A 20,055-nucleotide genomic window follows, 5' to 3' on the forward strand; every position below is an offset into this window, starting at 1 on the left:
TAAGAATGCTGTTGAATAGTTGTAAGCTCTGTAACAGTTCTTGCTGTCTCTCCTTGTGGCTTCTGAAGGAAAAAAAAATAAAAAAAAAAAATAAAAAAAAAAATCTTTGAGGATTGTATCCATTTTTAGTTGTCAGACTTGGATGAGGGTGTACATGTATGATTTGTGCTGTTTAAATCAGTTAACATCTCAGTGGAAGGTCTGATTGGTCCTTTGGTTTCTGAATAACATTTGAAGTATGAATTCAGTGCATTCCAAGTTTTAAAAGACATGTAAGTTACTAGCTCTGGTGATAACCATATTAACCCTCAAAGGACCTGCATCCTCGTTCATTAATGAATTAGTGTGCATGATGCCCTGGGGACACAGAAGTTCTTAGTATTTTTCCTATTGTCAACTGGGGGCTGTGTCATATCTCACACATACTGAGGTTTTGTTTCAAGGTATTTTTAAAAACAAGTTACATTGTCTGGATAGAGAATATGTTTTCGGATCATGTTAATTTGCTGTTAGGGAAGCTGCTGAAGGAGTGGCCTTCTCTCTTCTTTATTACTTTAGTTTCAACACAATGGCATTTATGGATATCATAAATCTCATTTATCATAATTTTGTATTATAAGGAATCAATGTTTTGCTGATTGAATTCTAAAAAAAAAAAATGCTTTATTTCTTCACATTGTTTTGTGAAAAAGAAGCGAGAATGTCTTAAACTTCATGAATATTAATGAATATCCTTGAATAGCTTTTACCTTAAGCATTTTGATATCAGCACCTACTTTTCAGAAACTCAGAAGTATTTTACTTGGAATCCACTTTTTTTTTTTTAGCAGATTATCTTATGTGTGAAGAAGAGCACGTGACATTCTGTAATGCCCATGTATAGCAATATACAACAAGCAATATTAGAAGATTCTTAAATCATGTAAGCTTTGAGAAGGAAAAAAAGACTAGTATTCTATTGCTCAATATAGAGAGATATGGTAGGTGCTCTGGTGACAGATGTCATATGAATACCAAAATTAAAAAATGTAGTAACATTCAAGTGACTAATTTTGCCTCTCATTTATGGTGAAAAAAATCATGCTATTGAGTGTAGCTAGGTCTGCGACATGATGAAATGGAGGTATTGGAACCTTGGCAAGATACCTATTGATTTTTTTTTTTTTTTTTAATGGGGTGCTTTTCTGTAGTTAGGTGTTGATTTCTTTTTTTAAACATAATGTAATTATACCAATTTTCCCATAAAGGTGCATAAAAGCAAGTGTAGGCTTGGCTGTGTTTTTGTTTTCGTTTTTTTTTTTGTTCCTGTGTTTGTTTTGTTTTACGTCACAGGCAATAGAGCTGAAGAGAGTTTTATATTTATGAAAGCCTAGGTACTACCTCTGGCTCTAACCTGTTTATAGAACAGTTTTTGAGGCACATGCTGAAATAAATGTTTCTGACAACATTCAAAGCTTCCACTGACAAAATTAATAAATTTAACAGAAAGCCGTGGAGACTCAGATAAAGGTTATGGGTGAATGCATGCAGAATTCTCACAGAATCGTTCCATGAAACATTTCAAACATGTTCTGCCTGGTCTTAAGGCTGTACTTGAACTTTGAAGGAAAAAGCTGTAAATTGAGATGACAGTGTGAAGTGTAAAGGCAGGGTGACTGTGCATACTGTGGTTGCAATCCGTAACAAATTCAGCCAACGTGCAAAACAAAAGGGACAAGTTGTCACCCCCTGCCCCTTGAAGGGATACTTTTGGTTCAAGCAGTGTCTAAAAAATGCTTCACTAAAAAGGTCAAGGGAGGAGAAAACCCTGGACTCACCCATCCCATCAGTTGTTCACATGTTGCTACGGTTCCCTGACTGGGTGAGACAACTAAACGTTGCTCTAGAGAGTGATGGCTCCTTATAGCCAGAAATGGTCAGACAATTCAAGGATGAGAAAGCCAGCATGTCCTCTCCCTAAACTGAAACTTTGGTGTAACTGGTGGTGGGTGTCGATAACTCAGATGAGGCCCCTTTAATGTTTTACCCAATACTGTGTTGGGCACAAGTTAAACAAAGATGATCACATGCAGTGTGAAGTGGATGCAGATTGTCCAGTCCATAGAAATTTTTTTACAGGATACTTTAATTCAGTCCTGATAGCACTTCAGTTACTCTTCCACTTGCTCCTGGCTTGACTGTGGACTTCTTCCTTGGATGTGAAGACCGTAGTGTTGTATTAACATCTTTAATTAAAAATGGGAAGGAATTGAACATGGCGCTAGATTTCTCTACAGTGACCTTTAGTGAAAGCTTTCCAAGACCATGCTCTCAACTTTGAAAAGAGTAATTTGTTTCTTTAAATATGCTGAAATTTTTCACAAAATGTCTTAGATGAGTAATTTATGATTTTGTATGTGTTCATATGTGTAATACTGTAATACTGACGCAAATTAGAGGAATTAACGTGCAGGCATTACATGTTTTTGTGTGTTTGTATGTGATAGAAAATGGTCTTCAAGAGAAAATCAGAGGTAGTATTTTCACAACTAGTTTTCAGAGGGGTGCAAAGGGAGCAGTTGTGTGCTTGGATTTCACTGGACTTGACACCTCTCTTGAGAAGGATGACCGGTAGCAGAAGCTAGCTGTGTTTGCCTCTGCCTCGACTGTGATCTTGCCAGTTGTGCCTTCTGCAGCTTTTCTGTGGAGCAGGAAAAGAAGAGCAAGGGAGTTGCTGGAGATTGGTGGAATCCCTTTGCCACCTGCCAGGCTGTCTGTAACACATCTTTCACTGGTACTGCCATGGGAGAGACCGGTACAAAACTTTCCAAATGCTTCCTCCAAAATATTGCTTTCATTGCTTAATTATGTGCCTTTATTGTTAGACACAGATCAAGTTTGGATAAAGACGACAAAGTCTAATCTTTATAAAGCCTTCAGTGGCCCAATGAGTTTCAGAGTGCATGAAGCCATGTGTACGTGGTAAAGACAAGCAGAACATATTACACAGGGACTTGCTTTTGAGATGTGGAGGAGGAAGAAAAGTTTTTTGTTTTTTGTTTTTTTGTTTTTTTATAAAATGAGACATTTTAGATCAGACGAGTTTGTTTTCCCTCTCCTAGACAACAATCAAGCAGACCAGTTGAGGTTTGGTGCATAATTTTGGCAGTCTGTTGCTTTCATCCCCTGTGCTTAGGTAGCTCCCACAGTGGTAGTCACAAATGAAGGGTTTTTTTGTTTGTTTGTTTTTAAGGTTAGAAATTACAAATTTGAAATGAACAAATGAATTTACAAGAAAGATCAGTTATATTTATGCCAAAGACTCACTAGTAGTTTAAAACAATCTGTGTTTGACATGGTAAATTGTCTTTATCATTAAAATGCTAATGAAATGGTAAACATCTGTTAAATTTATGATGATAATGAAGCTTGTCAGCTACATCTTTCTTATGCCAGTATTCCTGCTTAGCTCAGGTCTGCATACAGACCTGGTGTAGTGATGGCAAAAATCTATCTGACTTTTTGAAGAAATGCCAGTGGAAAAGTATGCCCTGTTCTGTTGGATCAGATCATTGTCCTGAAGTGCTTCCTCCTCTAGTTTGGGTCATCCTTACCTGATCATTCTTCCAGAGGCTTTCAGACATGAGTCTGAAAATCGAACTTCAGTCAAACAGGACCACTGGTATATGGTCGGCAATAGTAGGAGTAGTAAACAGCAAAACAGAAGTGAACAAATTTATTATTAATGCCTACACTAATCAGTCTGGTAGGTGTGTATGTATTCTATTCGACAGAGACTCTGAATGTATCCTAATTTAGTGATCATGCATTATGCTGGCAGCAGAAACACCATGGGCTGCTAAACTGTGGGCAGATTTCAGATGTATTTTAAATGATCTGTACTCAGCTGAGGCATACAATGAAGATTGCATTGTTTAGCAGAGGATGCTAATAGGTTTTTAATTTTTAAAATTTTTAGGCCAAATGTTTTCTATACCTCGGTTATATATAGCATCACAAACCTCGCTTAGTTCTGATTTTAAATACCAGTCACAATTTAACTCTGTTCTCTTTTTTTCTGTAAAATTTAGTTAAAAGATGTAACCATATTTAGCTTCATTGCTTCATATTTAGCTTCGTAGCTTAATTGAAGTGTGTATATGCAAAGAGAGGACAGATCTTTTTTAACTCCATGCATCTTTAATTGCTTCTGAACTTCAAAGAGAAACTTGTAGAAGTTTGATGATGATGGCACTTTATGGAGTTTAGGTAATTGAATACAGTGTAGCTGCTGTTGGAGTACAACTCTGAAATCTAAATTATGTAAAGCTACTGTTTCAGAACCAGCAAGTAGAAATAATCATCATTTTTGCAGTCAAAGATATTTTCTTTGGGTAAATCCTCTGAGATGCTGCTTTCCTGTTGATGCTTTTTTTTTTTTTTTTCCATTATGGATATGAAGTAGAAACTATGGGCATGTTAGACAACCTTTAGTTTTTTGCCATTTGTGACTCCACTTGAATAAGCTTTGACTTAAATAAGCACAAGTGTCAATGAGTTACAGGGGCTCATGCAGAATGCAGGGTTTAACTGACATAAAGATCTGAAAAAAACTTGCATCTATGAAAGTATTGGGGTAGGAGAAGAGAGAAAATATTCTGGAATATTTTCTCAATATCTCAAGCATATTTTTCCTTTCAAGTTGTGCAGCTCAGTTGGGATGGAGTCCTAATAGTTTTCTCTCCGTAGTTGTCAATGACCCATCTTTCTGCTATCCTTACCCTCTGCCTGTAGAAGGAACAGAGAATAGATTATAGCCTGTTACTCATCTGCTAGGCCATAATACAATGTTTACTATGCTGCAGCTGTGATCAAATTGACTGTGTCTCCAACATCTACAAAATTTGAGCTCAGGGCTAGTTTCAAGTGTTTGGCCATCCAATAAATTCATGCAGCCCCATCTGGCTTCTGAACTCTGCTTTCCTCTCAGACACTATAGAATGAAGAAACTACAGTTTTGAAGTCACGTCTGTGGATGCAGAGCGAAGAGATGAAGAAGGAGGAAAATTCCTCTGCCTGGAATTTTGCATGTCCTTAATAGGGAGAATGGGAGATAGATGCAAATTATTTGATTTTGTGGGAGAAGAGAGGGAAAACTGCTTGGTTTACTTTTCTCCTTTTTTCCCCTCCTGAGTTTAAAAAACTCTGACAACTTCTATGAGAGAGAGAGAGAGAGAGAGAGAGAGAGAGAGAAAAAAAAAAAAAAAAAAAAAAAAAAAGTTTAGTCTGTGTCAGCTCTGTTTGAGACCAAAGAAGCTCCCTAGAGAACTGTTACACTCCTGGCTGATGTGCTGGCCACTGGTGAGCAGGAGAGGGAAGTAATGATGGAGAAATTCTGGCAGAAGGGACCTAGAGGAAAGGCAGAGAATGACTCACCCTCCTGTTAAGACATGGGACACTTGTGTTCCAGTGCCTGCTCAAGTCTGTGTTGAATTATTTATTCAACCCAGGAAGGAGCATCTGAATTTTGTTGTTTGTTTTTTTAGTTAATTTTTGATTTCAGTGAAGGGAAATATTGTTTGAAGTCTACTTTGTATGATTTCAGGGGGGAAAAATTACTCCCACAGGCATAGCTGGAAGCAGTGTGCTAGGCATGCTATCATGTGGGTAGGGCAAACAGTTAGTTATAAATGAATGTTTGGACATCTGTGCCTTCACATTCCTTTGGGGTCTTGTTGGGGAGTGATTCTCAAGTGTATACAGCAACAATTCCAGTATGTGCATTTCTGGAAAGCCCACTTTTGGGGAGAAAGATTTGTGCTCCAATTAAGAAAATGTTGATTTGCATTGCATGTAGAGAGTTCGTGTGTGTGCCAGCTGATTATCTGTTGTCCATTTTCTAATATTTGCATTGCACTGTAAAACAGAAGGAATTAAATATATATATATCTAATATGAAATGATGTTTGTGCAGCACCTAATAGTTACAGAAGCTGCTGGAAGAAGAAAAAACAAACACACAGCTCACTATTTGGAAACAGACCTCTGGATTTCAGCTTGCATGTACTGCCTGTGCTAGCTGATCTAATAGGCAACCATGAATTGCAAAAGCATCTGACTTCCATGGGCGCCTATCCTGGCCTTTTTGGCATAGAAGAATTTTTCAGCTTTAGGAGGATTTATTCTATCTGCCAGGGTGATTTATATACCATATGTCTCCTCTGCAGCTTCTGAGTATGCATGGCCATAGGGAAGTGTTCTGCCTCATCTCTAGTGTGTGGAAATAGGTTTCTTTTAATGATATTAACTCCTGCAGAGCCACTTTATTACCTCCATGCATTATTTGTTCTTGGCGGTTGTGTCAGCAAGGGATAGCTATGCTGTGTGTAACGTGGAAAGGAGAATACTATGAATTCCTGGTTTTGTTTGCTCTTGGCAGGCACTACTACACTTCCCACCCTTGTGCGCACACCTGCCTTGATGATGCAGCCTTCCCTGGATATCAAACCCTTTATGCACTTCCCAGTGGACAGCAGCTCTGCTGTTGGATTCTTCCCAAATTTTAACACAGTAAGTAAAGGTGCTTCTGCATTTAGTTTCAATGTAATGCTTTCCAAGCCAGTTCTAATATCCAGTATTGAAACAAGCCTAGTTTTAGTAGAACCCTGTTTTTTGTCTGTGCTGTGATTCTTACTGTTCCCTCGCATGAAAGTCTCACGCTGTTACCCAACCTTCTTACTGCAAAACATCTTTTTTTTTTTTTTTTTTTTTTTTTAACTTGGTCTGTGAGGGTGTTGTTTGCACACAGAAAAAGGCCCATGGTAGAGCTTTAGTGAGTAATGGAATAATTTTGAGTGTTTACCTGGGAGTACACGTTTCCATGAGCTGGGAAAAAAAAATAATAAAAAAGAAAAAGAACAAGAAAGAGAAAAAGCTAACGGAAAAAACAGACTGGCAGGTAAGGCCTAGATCCTCCACTGACTTAAACATGTTGAGTGCACTGAAACTAGTATTTTGCATGCTGCCACTCAGTTTTGCTTGTGCAGCTAATTCAGCATAGAACAAATCGGCAAACAGTAAGTTAATAGCAACAGGAAGAAACTGCTCCAGGTCATTTCTGCTGAGTCAGTAAATATGCTTTGCTCATCCATGACCGTTGCCTCACGGTTGTCGCTGTTGCTGTGGAGGGATGGGAAGGGGAGCACTGTCACTGCCAGCAGGCAGGGATCAGCTGAGCCACCACCAAACATTTCCTTTGTAAATTTTCCTTCTGTCTGAAGTTAATACAGCAAGAGGATTTATTCTTCTGCCTGACTTGCAAATAAATCTTGCTGACAGGCCTTGTGTTTGAGCACACAGTACTGTGGGATGGTTATAAGGTAACCATATTAGCCAGCTTCTTTCAACTGTTGGCAGCCCAACTTATTTTATAAACTGTAGCAAATATTATTAATTCATTACAAAACAGGCATGTAAAATTTGTGTGTTTGTGGGAGATGTGAGGTTATTCATGTGTACAGATCTGAGGGGTACATACACATACTTATGTACAAAGAGAGAAAAGATAAAAATTCAGGTATTTTTAAAGTGCAGGAGTCAAAACTTAATACAATTTTAGATAGCAGTATGTCATTCTCATCTCCGGGGCATGATGAAATTCATATTCATTTTCATTCGTCTAATACAGTTGAGAATTTTGTTATTGATTTGTCTGTTTTCCAGTTGCACTGGTATTATAGCTGAGCTTTGTCACAGAAGTGTACATAAGTCTTAGAGAACCTTTTCTTTAGGGATGCTCTGGTTGTAGTCAACCATTATTTGCTTGCTAGTGTTTTTATTGAATTTCTGAGCTGCTGTAGCCTCTAGAGGCAGATTAATTTGTATATTTAGACTGTTTTTGCCTATGTACACTAGCTTACATTTATCTAGGTTACATTCTATTTGCCTAATTGCCAGAGTGTTTATCCTTCACACCTGCCATTTCTCTCCAAACTTCTATGAGTTTTATTAAAAGAGAAGCCTGGGGTCATCAGCAAATATCTTCTATTCCTCCCTTGGAATTCTTGATAATTATCTAAAATCACACTGTCATGCACCACAGACACCACATTCTTAAATGTTCCTTTTGGAGAATCAGTATTTCAGCACTACACTATTTCTAATTCATAGACTTTGCCATTTATCTTGTATGTATTGATTTTCCTTAATAGCCTTTTATAATGGACTTTAAAGCTCATTGGAAAACTAAATCATTCATAGTTATCTTCTGACAGGCACAGTGAACACCAGTTGTCATACATTTCCCTTCTTTTTAACTTAGCACAACCTTTGCAAATGTGCATTTCTATGCTTTTTTTTTTCTTCTTTTTATCAAAGTAAATACAAATGGGGGGAGGGTGGAGAGGGAAGATGTGTAAATAAATAAATATAATAAAGTCTAAATCCTTTTTCCAGAAGATCAAATTTGAGTAAACATAACCAAAACTCAGTTCACTCATGATGTATGCATCTTCAAAAGTTCCTTAATTTTTCTTCTCGTGCAGTACCAGAGTATTGGAAGAGCTTTTGCCACACACATGCACATACACACAATCATTTGCCATACAAATTAATCACAAGAGGACTTGTCAAAGGCTGTGGACAGTGACACCTCTGGCATGCAACTCTGAATCTCTTTGCATTTGGTAGGACTGAGGGAACCGCCAGCACATGCCAGGGCCACTGTTCATCCTTTCATATGTTCACTGAAGGTAGAAAAAAGAAATGTGGTCTCAAGAGAAAACTTCTCTGCATCAACCTGTTTATTTTTCAGTGGCAGCCAGATACAGAAGTGTTTTTTCTAAATCCTGTCAGGAGGTGATTTCTAACTTAATTTCAGTGGCCTGAAAAATAAAAGTTTCTTGTTTCTTCTCTTTGAAGAGCTTGATACTGCCACTACCAGGTCACAAAGAATAAGGTAAATTATATTAAATAGAAACATGTTTAAAGGAATACCCCCTACCGTGTTTCCAAAATAACTTCCTTTATTTATGGAAATATATTTAAAATCTGAGGTAAATCCTCTTTTTATATAGGTAACTTTGACAGTTTTCAATTCTGAAAACATCTGTGGTGCTACAGATGAAACATCAGTGTTCCCATTTCCTTTGTGAACATTTTCTGATCACATGCTTCTCTCCACATGGGGTACTTTCAGACAAAATGCTGAGCAGACCCTGATTTTTTAAAAGGAAAGAATGCCCTATGTATATCTTATTTTCTTGACAGAATCGTGTGATTTAGTTTAAGATACCTCTCTTCTGTTTCTCATAAATCAGCAGTAGTTCTAAAAATAATGTGGGTGTGTGCATAGTACTTAGCAATTCATGCTCCAAATGATTTTTTCTTTGTTCCTTATGACTTGGCCTTATAATGTAGGCCAAATTAGTTGGGGATGCTGGTACTGACTCTTTTGGATACATGCCTTTATTCCTCACCTAGGGAGCTCTTTTTTACTTTATTATTTATTTCAATGCATCAGCCAGAAAGGGATCTTCTGAGTGCAGAATAAAGGACTCCAAGCAGCAAGGTGTTGCAGAACTGGTGCACTGTTCTTTCCTGGACTTTTCGGAGCACTGGCAACTAGTTTTGTCATTTTAGGACAAGTGTGATCAGGCTGTCACAGCCTGAACGTGGGCTGGTGCATGGAAGGACAGGAGTGCTCTCAGAAGTGCTGCAGCAACAGGGGACAGCATGTTAGTCCTGGCATCAAGTTCTGTAAACTCTTACTCAGTTACTTGTACCCCCCCGTATGAAATGCATAACTTGAATCAAATTTTTGGCTAGTATGACTTAGAATATTTTTTATTTATAATAGAATGGCATCCAGGAGGTTCCCAAATTGGTACCTCCAATTTGGAACAGAAGCTGTGCAAAAAGGTATTGTTTAAATACAGATGCTCTTTAACATGCAAAAAAAGACTAATGATTCCTTAACATGTAAGATCTTGCATGTTGATTACATTTTAAGATCTGAGAGACTTCAAAGTCAAGTATATAATGTTAGTGAAAATCAAAAGTAAGATTACCACAAGTTTTAATTATGTCCCCACTGTGCATCTATTATAATGCAATCTGGGATTTTATCTCACCAGCTTTCACCACAAAGCTTCATCTTCCGTACCAGTCTTTCTCTGCACATTCTTGATGCATTTTATTATGTCATCTGTTCTGCGGACTGTATGAGGAAAATATGCTTTGTGGTCACATCACAGAAGGTTATATCTATGCATGAGCTAAAATGGATGAAAGCAAAGTTTTATCTTACAAAGCAAACTGAATGATCATTGCCTGCATCTCCCTGTAAGGGATGTATAGTCCCCAGGGAAAAAAAAAAAAAAAAAAAAAAAAAAAAAGAGCACTGAAAACTCCAGCACATTCTACCTTGTCCTGAAATGAGAGCAGCACTGCTTGATTCAAATTTAGTTGAAGTGGTGTAGCCAGGGACCTGTCGGTCTGCACAAAAGCAGTATCAAAAGCAGTATCAGCAATTTCTGAGATTCCATCATCATAGAAAATAATCAGCAATTCATATGCTTCCTTCGAAGTTTGTTATGGCCTCATGGGTAATCAAAGATTATAGTATCTCTTGTAGCATTCACATTAGTGAGAAATTTTCCATCTAACTATATGACAATTGGTTTCTAAATGCTGGTTTGTGCCTCCATAGTTTAGAGGACTCAGGGGTTAATGTGGCCTGGTTGCTGCCTCAGAGTCTATTTCTCTTCCAGTAGGTTATGCTGAGTCTTTGCATTAGAGTTCAGATCTCCCCTTGCAAAGCAGACCAGAAATATTTTACATTTGCCAGGGAAGGTGAGCCAGCTGGAATAGGCTACAGGAAGGGAAAGAGGAGCTGACTGGTAACGTAGTCAGATATCTCTGTCTTTTCTCCATCATTAGCCTTGCCTGGACTAAGTATCTCTGGCCTGTACCCAACAAGACTACCGGCAGGGACTAATTTGCTCTTTCCTCTTCTGCATTTTCAATTATGTCCCTCATTTTTAGATGCTACCTCTCTGGTTCTTGTTTGCTCTCCCTCAAAATTGAAGGGCCCCCTAATCAAGCAGATCAGAGCGCTGTGCCTCATATCGCCGGCTACTCACCCTGCGTGCCAAGAGCCTCTCCTCCTTTTGGCACTGCTCTGCAGTGCAGGAGCTTTCTGTTTCCTTCGCAGAATCTGAATTTCAGCCACTTAGCTCTGCTGCCATGCCAAAGTACACACTGGAGCTCAGGCTTGTATACAGGAGGAGTGGATTCCAGATGCAGCCAACTGGATGGTGCCAGGCTATTATCTACTGTCCCCTGTCCCATGCAGCCTGTCCTTGTGCTCTCATTTCCCCTTCTTCCTCTTCTTCCCTTGGCACAGTGCCAAGGGAACAGAACCTGCTCTGTTCGTCTCCCTCAGACATATTCTGCTCCTGAGAACAGGTGAAGTTTCATAAGGGCAATACCTTGATCTCATTACCTAACAACACAGGAAAAAAATGAAGCAAATAATTTAAAAGCAGTGTTTTGTAGAGTAGCTGGATATTTGGTTTGGCCTGGCTTGATTATGTTTTGATTTTTTTTTGTCTTAAAAAAAAAAAAAAAAAAAAAAAAAAGCAAGGTTTTTTTTGTTTTACAGGCCTCTTATGTGCCCTTTTTTATAGTTAGTACAGGCGCACAGATCTCCTCAGGTTTTCCTCTGGTGCACTTCATGGAGCACTTCAAAGTTACCCTCCTTTACCTTTAGTTATTCTGTAGTCTGAATAATGCATGTTTTCCAGAGCATAGCCAAAATCATCCAAACTACAATATGAGGAATTGAGGGATACCTTTTATGAATAACAGAGGGGGAAAAAAAAAAAAGAGAGAGAGAGACAGAGCATAATGCATATTTTCCCAGTTGTTTACAAAAGAGAAAAGATGTTCAGGAACCCCATAATAAAGCCTGAACTGTGGAAGCACAGGCTGCTGCTGCTGTGTTCATAGGCTAATTCTTGCTGCTGTGACACAGTTTTCCTCTGGCAGTGTCTGTCCCTTCCCTTTGTGTCCTTAGTCTTTTCACACCAAGCCAGGGAATCCTCCTTGTCCTTCTATGGCTCTGATGCAAATCATCAGAAACCTCTTTCAAACGTGGCATGAATTTCTGGAAAGATTCTTAGTCTTTGGAGGCCCTGAAAAATGTTTATTCAAAGCATTGTATTTTTCCCACAAAGTACTTGAGCTATTTCTGTTGAAACTTTCAAAAAAGATTGAGCTTGAAGCACACACCTGGTAAGATACATTGAGTCTGTGGAAAGGGGGGTGGAGAGGGAACACTGGAGGGAGAAGTGCTGCCAAAACCAGGGAGTTGTCACTCACTCTTTGACAGGTTTTACAGTTGTGGTATTTCAGTTTAAAGATGTAGGTTCCTTAGCTCCTGTCAGAAATCTCTTCAAAGAACAACTCTCTGTTAAATAAGAGTCTAAATAAATATTTTTCTGACTTGTTTCTAGTCTCTAACGCATGTTATTCTTGGGGGAGTGGGGGGGAAACAACTCTAAAATAATAGACTGTCTTTACAGGTGATTCTCCTCAAACAATAATTGTTTGAAGATTCCCATTACCTTGCATTTTCTCTAGCAGGATCTGGATGGATAAGCCTGGTTCTTTAACTTCCCAGTTTCAGCAGCCAGATAGGAAGCCCTGTCTCTAAGGAGCAAATGCATTGCCACACGCCAGCATGAAGCAGATGTCTCCCAGCACACTGGCCTTCTACTGCCTTAACGGAATTCAGTGTTGATGGTGTGGTTTTTGAAAAATGGTTCCTGAATTGTTCCGCTGTTTCTGTTATTGTCCATACAAGTAATTAGGTCACCAGCCTAATTCCTTAAAGAACTACAGTTTCTGCATACAAATTCTAACATTTCCTGAGTCCTTCAGAAGATCAATTCCTTGGCTGCCTGTTTCATCTGTCTTTACAGAAAGCTGGGAATTAGTCTCCCTGACACTTCCACAGTACATATTCCTTCTCCTTGTCAGCACACGGAGTAGCTGAAAAGCTTTTATCTTCATTGAATTGCTTTCTTAAGTTAGTAGTGTCTTCATGACACAAGGAAGATATTTAAAGGAAGAAGATTATTAACCATAAATATTTCAGACATTAGACCACAGAAAGATGGACTATGAGGCAAATGTCTCCTCTCACAGCAGGCAGTTGCAAAATTGCAGTCTAAGACAAACAGGGAGCGTGTGTTTCACCACTGAGCTTATAGAGATGTCAGTAGTTTCTAATCACAAGATCTCTTGTCCTAGGAAAGAATCCAGAGCACCTTTAGAAAAGTCTCAATTCTTGATGTGTCAGCTGAATGCAGAAGCACCTGCTCATGTGGCATGCTGCCTGTACCTGCTCAGCATTCCTGCCCTCACTTACAGCTTGCTTGCATCCCACCATGAGAAAGTAAAAATTACTGAAGTGATTAATTAATAAATGACAAGAATTAGCCAGGAATTAATGGCTGTTGTACTCTCTCTTTCTGAATGTGGGTATAGCTGCTGGTCTTTTAATTTAAATGCACTCAGTTTTACAGGAATTTAAGAATAGCGTATGGCAATTTATAGTCATAGTGTGAAAGCTGTCTTTTGTTGGCGTTCCTGAAAGCTGGTGGTACACAGGTCTGAGGCCCTGACCAGCCCATTTCAACTACCTGAGCAGGGCTCATTTCAAGATCTGTAGTTTTCAACCTGGTCTTCTCTGTACACAATCTGTCTCATCCCACAGTGGATATGTACAAACTTCATATGCTACCCCAAGTTAATGCTATGGAAAGAGAATGAGATGTATTAGAAAAGACCAGTTTTTCCCTTTGCCTACTCTGTATCTCATTTACTTAGATTTACAAACAAATACGAACAATCAGATTTTGATTCTGCATTAATTTTCAGGGCAGGTTTGATTAGAAATGGAATTCTCTTTTAGAGACTCTTATATGAATACAGTGTTATTCTTTTATTTTAATCACAAGCATTTTAAAAACTGCTTGTGTAGTGTGTGGTACTGATAAGATTAAGAAAACAAACAGAAACATTATCATGTTTTTTGTGTGAAGAAAGCCTTATCCATTGCTGGAGAGAGTAGATTACAGTTGTCGGCTAACATAAGAAATTTTCAGTTCCGACTTGATTCTAATTTATATTCATCTATTTTATACAATTATGCTAAAATGCATATATACATATAATTTATCAATTTTTAGATACATATTTTTATTATGTGAAAGGTAACAAAGCTAATTAATTTCAGAAGACTAGGTTTCCCGCGTCCTTATTCTTTCCTTTTCAAAGAATTGATTGAGGCCATGAATTTGGCTCTAACTTCTCTTAACATGGTTCAGAAATGCGGAAGAAATTCATATCTACCTAAGAGGATACCTCTTATGTGCATGTGATATTGGTGTTCTGGAACAGGCTGGGAGCAAGAGAACTGCCAGCAAAACTTAAAGCAGACCCTCAAAAATAAAATCATGAGGTCTAAAGGCATCCTTAAAGAGGAAAGCAAGAATTAGGAATCTTGCTCACCCCACACATTATCTAAGTTTTTCTGACTAGTACCTCCTCGGCTTGAGTCTTCTGTCAGGATTCTACTGAAAGGTAATTTTTCATATTAGTTTACCCATTAGCATTTTTTTATTGTCATATGGTAATAGTGTAAAAAGAAGAGCTGTGCTCTCGGGATATGCTATTGGTTTGATTTCCAGCTTGTCTCATACAGTAGTATGTTTTTATTTTTTTCTGCATCTGAAGGGAAGATATTGCTGGTAGTGTTTTTCATTTAACTTAACACAGCCAAGTGTTCTGAATAACAGCAGCCTTAATAATAAATAGCAGCTATATAGCATTTTCCATCAGAGAATTTTGAAGAGTTGTAAACATGTTATTTAGACCTTTCAACTTTTTTTTTTTTTTTTCCCGAGATTGCAAATATATTTTTCCACATTTTTGAGATGAATAATACAAGTACAGTTAAACTTTGGAGCCACTAGAATCACAAATGGAAGGGAAATTGTAATATCACTTAAGTATTGCTTTAGCCTTTGGGGTTTTACTTTGTTTTTCTCAATTTTAGTCTGTCATAGTCCTCAAAACTCATCGTACAGATGCAAAGTCTTGTATGGTAGTAAAGGAGTAATCTGCATGCTTTGAAAATAAAGCTGCTGATTTCTTTTAGCTGGTTCAGTTTAGTATAGAACAAAGCATTAAACCTTCGGTATTTACTTTTTTCCTTGTTTTCCATTTGCATATGGGGGGGAATTCTCCTTTGTCCCTGCTTTTGTCCCAAAACATTTTGAGCAGCTTTCTGTTTATTTATTTCAACTACAAGAATCTCCACTCCTGTCAAGAGCAGAAAATTTAACCTTTCTTTTTTTCTTTTTTTTTTTTTTCCCCCATAAGTTTAACCTATTTTAAATGGAGGCATCCTCTGTTTAAACGATGCCAGCAGCATAATTTGGTGTTCACATTTGCAAACTCGGTCCTTTTATGTACCTGTATCCTCACTTGTGGATAAGCCTTATAAGAAACTGAGACCAAATTCAGAAGTTTTTACTGTGGTGCCTTGCCAATTCTTTGTTTTGTTGGGTTGTCTTTCTATAGACATCAAATATTATAATATATATATTTATTTACTTATTTTTAATTACTACAATTTCTAAAACAGCAGTGGAATTTAATTTTTAGAGCAATTTTTTCTAAGGCTCTCCTAATGATTTTCTAAACCAGAATTTATTTTTAATGTACAATAAATATATCCATGGGTGAAAGGAAGGAAGGGCAGAGGGGATAAGAGGGAATAGTCTTAGCACTGGGAAAAAAAAAAAAAAAAAAAAAAAAGAGAGAGAGAGAGGTAATAAAAAAAAGAATTAAAAGATGTTTTTTTCATTTCTCTTTTGATCTCTATGCTTAATCATACCCTATTATATAGGGAGAAGGGAAGGGAGAGATTAAAATAATTACATGACTTATTTATTTATTTAATATTTGATTTTCTTGATTTAAGTCAAAGAAATGCAAAGACAGGGTTAACAGAAGAGCAAAAGATCAGGAAATCCCTGGTTTTAATTCAGTCAGACAGTGTAGAACATTTTTACTTTTGTTTATGTTATTCTAAGCAACTATTTTGCACTGGTTTAGGAGAGAAAAAATTTTGCTGAGAAGGCCAGGATTCACACTTGGCCTCCTGAGCTCAGTCAGACAAGTTCTTGTGAACTAGACTTTCTAAATGAAACCCCAGCTGAAAGCAGCCTCTGCTCCGACAGAAGACTCCCAGGCTGGTGGTGTTTCAGCCAGCTCTGCTCCTCTGACTAGGTCAAAATACAGCAAAATTGTTTGTGCTAGACTACAAGATGAATAAATGGGCCTGTCAGTAAAGATGTAGGGCTATGCTTCCCAAGTTGATGCTGAGGAAAGATGAATGCATTTCTTGTTAAAAGAAATAAGATTTAATTAAGTAGGTAAAGAGAGAGTGTATTTGAGCATACTGTTGTCACTTCTAGTGCCTATAGTTCAATGGCATATTGAAAATCTGAAGAGGAGTCAGAGGAAAAACTATTGAATGAATCAAGGCTTTTATAATGAGAGGCTTAAGGAATTCAGCTTATTTGATTTATCCAAGAGACGGTTAAGAGCTGATCTGATTGCAGTGTATACAAGTGCCTACACTTTCAGACATTAGGGTGCCCTTTAATCTAATTGAGTGAGGCACAACTAGATTGAGTGGTTTGTAACAGACACAGTGTGGATGTTAGCTGTGGGAATAGTTGATCATTAGCATTGCTTCCCCAGTGATGGTGTAAATTTATCTTAGTTGGAAACTTTTAAATCAAGGTCACGTTCCCTCCTTCCCCCCAAAAAAATAAATTAGGTTCTGGTTGACCACACATTATTAGACTTTGTAATAGGAAGGACTGAAGCTCTCCAGTATATGAGAAACTGTCATGCATTTTTCGGGAAATCTGATGTAATGGTTTCTTCTAACTTAAAACAAATCTGTAAATTGCTGTAGATGTTGCTTTCAGTATTCTGTATGATTGCAGATACAGGTACAAAGAGAGAATCACCCTTTTTCATTTTCCTGTGCAGGCTGGACTTCAAAAGGGGAACAAGCAAGATGATAGTACACTAAGGGACTCTGCATTACGCTGTAGGAGTGGACATAAAGCAGGGAGGGGAGCCTAACTGCCGCTGGCAAGAGACAGAAAATCAATGTCCCGAGCCCAGGGTTCCAGCCCTGCAGCTATGTTGGCAGAAATAATGTAGAATTTTCAAAAATGAAATTAGCTCAACACTAACCTCTAAAAGGAAAATGATGAAGCTGAATTTATTAATATTTCATCTCTTTTAACACATAAAAGGTTGTTCCCAGCTCTGGGTGTGCTTTTGGTTGTCTTGTACTAAAAATGATGTCGAAAAGTAAACTCCGAAGCTTTCTCTTTCCTTTTTATTTATTTTTTATTTTTAAGTACTCACTGTTATTTCAAGAACTCTTTCTGGGTATCTGTACTGTCTGACATGTTAGCAGCTGAATTACAGCAAGATTTTTGTTTTGCTTTAAAATGTCTTCAGGCTGATTTCCCTTACTAGTAGTAGTGTGCGGAGGTCACAGCTATCACAGCCACTGTTTTCCTTGGGGAAGCTAGAGCTTGCTGCCAAATTGATCAAGAGGGGAAGAGGCAAACACAGTGAGGAGTTGTACTCGGGGACATTTGTGTTCAGAGTACAATGCTGTTCCTGTATTTTGGGAACCATGTGGGAGGGAAGGGAGATATTAGTCCCTGCAGCCTGCCTTGCCTCAGTGAATGCAAGAAGTGCAGGCTTATGTATTTCTGAACTTGGAAAAATGCACTTACTCAGACTTTTAAAAAGAACAAAATGGAGAGATGCTGCTCCAAAGACACTCATGGTAAAGTTATGGACTTAATGCAGTCTGAATATGGTCGGGTTTGACTCAGTAAGATCCAAATTTCATGCTATATGTGAATGCATGATGTGCAAGTACAAAGAGATGTAATTAAACAACAAAATATGATAAGAGTAATCCTCAGTTAGACCATAGGATTATGGCAAAAAACTATAATGTCACAAGTTCATTATTCTTTCTATTCTAATTAAATATTTGCACGAATCTTTGAATCAGCTGCAGACAATCTGGAAGGAGCTCTCCCCTGGCTCACCTACTAGCCATTTACATCTGCTGGCTCACCTACTAGACATTTACATGTCTGATTTTTTGAACCCCAAAACATTGCAATGAGCATTGAGATAGAAATGTGGGGAGGTTGGGGTTGGAGACCTGCATGTTTACTGTATAGAAGCACTTCTCTGGGGATGTGCTCTGTGCTAGCTGAGCAGGGCCAATACATGGGCATTGATGACAGAGCTGCCTCAAAAAAGGTGAGAGGTGTGCCTTAGCAGATGTTCCTGGTATTGTAAAATAACCAAGGAAATGTGAAATGGTGTAGTGTCCACTTGAACAGTATATTATTCCTAGCATTAGCCCAATGAGAAATATGTTCTCTCTTGTGACAAAAGCATCACGAACGTGGAGAGAACAGATTATTGACAGTCTGGGCTTGCTAATCATGTCAAATGTTGCATCGCAGTGCTGAATTTTCTGATTTTGTGCAAGACATTTTAACTATGTGCTCTGTTGAGTATGGCTATTCACTTCCATAACTGCTTTGGCCATCGTTATATGTACTGTTGCGGTAGAAGGCTGTGTGTATCTGGCAGAATTAATGATAAACTTCAGCATATCACCACTTTCCATGATAGTAGCATGCTCAGCTTTCTTGACAGTTCAAGCTCAAGCACAGAATGAGCCCATGTCAGCACACAGCTTCATGATCAAGAAGGATGTTGAAAAGATCTGATCTGCAGGATGTTTGTTGCTGTTTGCCTAGGTACTTGCTTATAATATTTTTTAAAAGGCACACTCGTAAAGAGGGTAGCCCAGCAGTTTAGAAAATACCAGAATTTATTTTAGATGCTGCCCTGCATTGGTAATTTATATATGTCACTGTTTGCTCCCCTTGATTGCCAGAGGGAAGCACTGAATTGTATTATCAGTTTGTTCCATATACGGTTAAAAATTTTATTTTATCAGAGTAAAACAGCACAGTATGCCTTAGAGCCACTGTCAGTGTTTGTACAGAAGTTTCTTAAGAGATACTTCATTAAATTTCTCATAGCCACCTATCAATATTCTGTTTACAAATATTTTTCTGACAGAAAACTTTAGATTTGACCTGCAAGTTGTCATGATAGAAAGTAACTGAGTGGAGGGCATAAATTACCAGTCACAATTTTAAACTTTGATTTGGAGATCCTTGGGTTCCACTGACATGAAGCAGAGGCTCTATTGCTGCTGTTATGAGAAGATAGCTTTTGGGTGTAGATTTTCATTGAAGTGGTGGCAATAGTATGTATGACACTTGCTTACCATGTATTGATAGATAAGTAGATCAGGAACAGAATGAAAGTTTAGAGAGTAGGTCATTAGGTAGAAATGGCAAATGTAGATCAATGCACCATCGCAAGTGTAGATGTCTAATGAGCAATTTAGCCTTGCTACTTTATCAGCAGCTTGCGTTGTTATTAACTAGATACTAGGCAAGCACCAAAAGCTTCAGTTCAGATAAACATCTAAGTTTATCCAAACTTTTAAATTGGGGATCACACCTGAGCAAAAAATAATGAAAGTATTTTTTCCAATATCACAAAAAGCAGCCCTTCTTGCAATGTAGGTTCAATTTATTCAATCAAAAGGCTTAGAAATGATATCCAGCCTTTTTGTTTGTTTGTTTGCAGCAGCTTACCTCTTAACAGGATCACTACAGTTATTTCTGAGGCCTACAAGTTGTTGTTTGTGCTGTCTGCTATGTGTAGAGACATGCTAAAATAACAAGAACTTCAGTTTCATGGAAGAAGTTCTCCTGATGCCCTTACTCAATTTTTTCCCCTCCTTCTTGTGCCTATTTTGATGTCTCTTAGTATACATGTAGTCTGGATTGCTTCCTAAAG

General features: G+C 38.0%; 1 protein-coding gene across 9 annotated transcripts in view; it reads left to right on the plus strand.

The window, feature by feature from the left end:
• Nucleotides 1-20,055, plus strand: part of ZNF385B (zinc finger protein 385B) — a 176,797-nt gene that overhangs the window by 113,150 nt on the left and 43,592 nt on the right. For 8 of the 9 annotated variants that reach the window (XM_082763131.1, XM_082763130.1, XM_082763134.1 and 5 more), the window contains one exon: nt 6,419-6,549. In XM_082763131.1, the coding sequence (XP_082619257.1) occupies nt 6,419-6,549 (131 nt within the window). Of the gene's footprint in view, nt 1-6,418; nt 6,550-14,510; nt 14,629-20,055 lie in introns of those variants that run through there. The other variant, XM_082763138.1, reaches the window with a different exon arrangement.

Source organism: Aythya marila (assembly GCF_965140915.1).
Source record: "Aythya marila genome assembly, chromosome: 6".
NCBI classification, from domain to species: Eukaryota; Metazoa; Chordata; class Aves; order Anseriformes; family Anatidae; genus Aythya; species Aythya marila.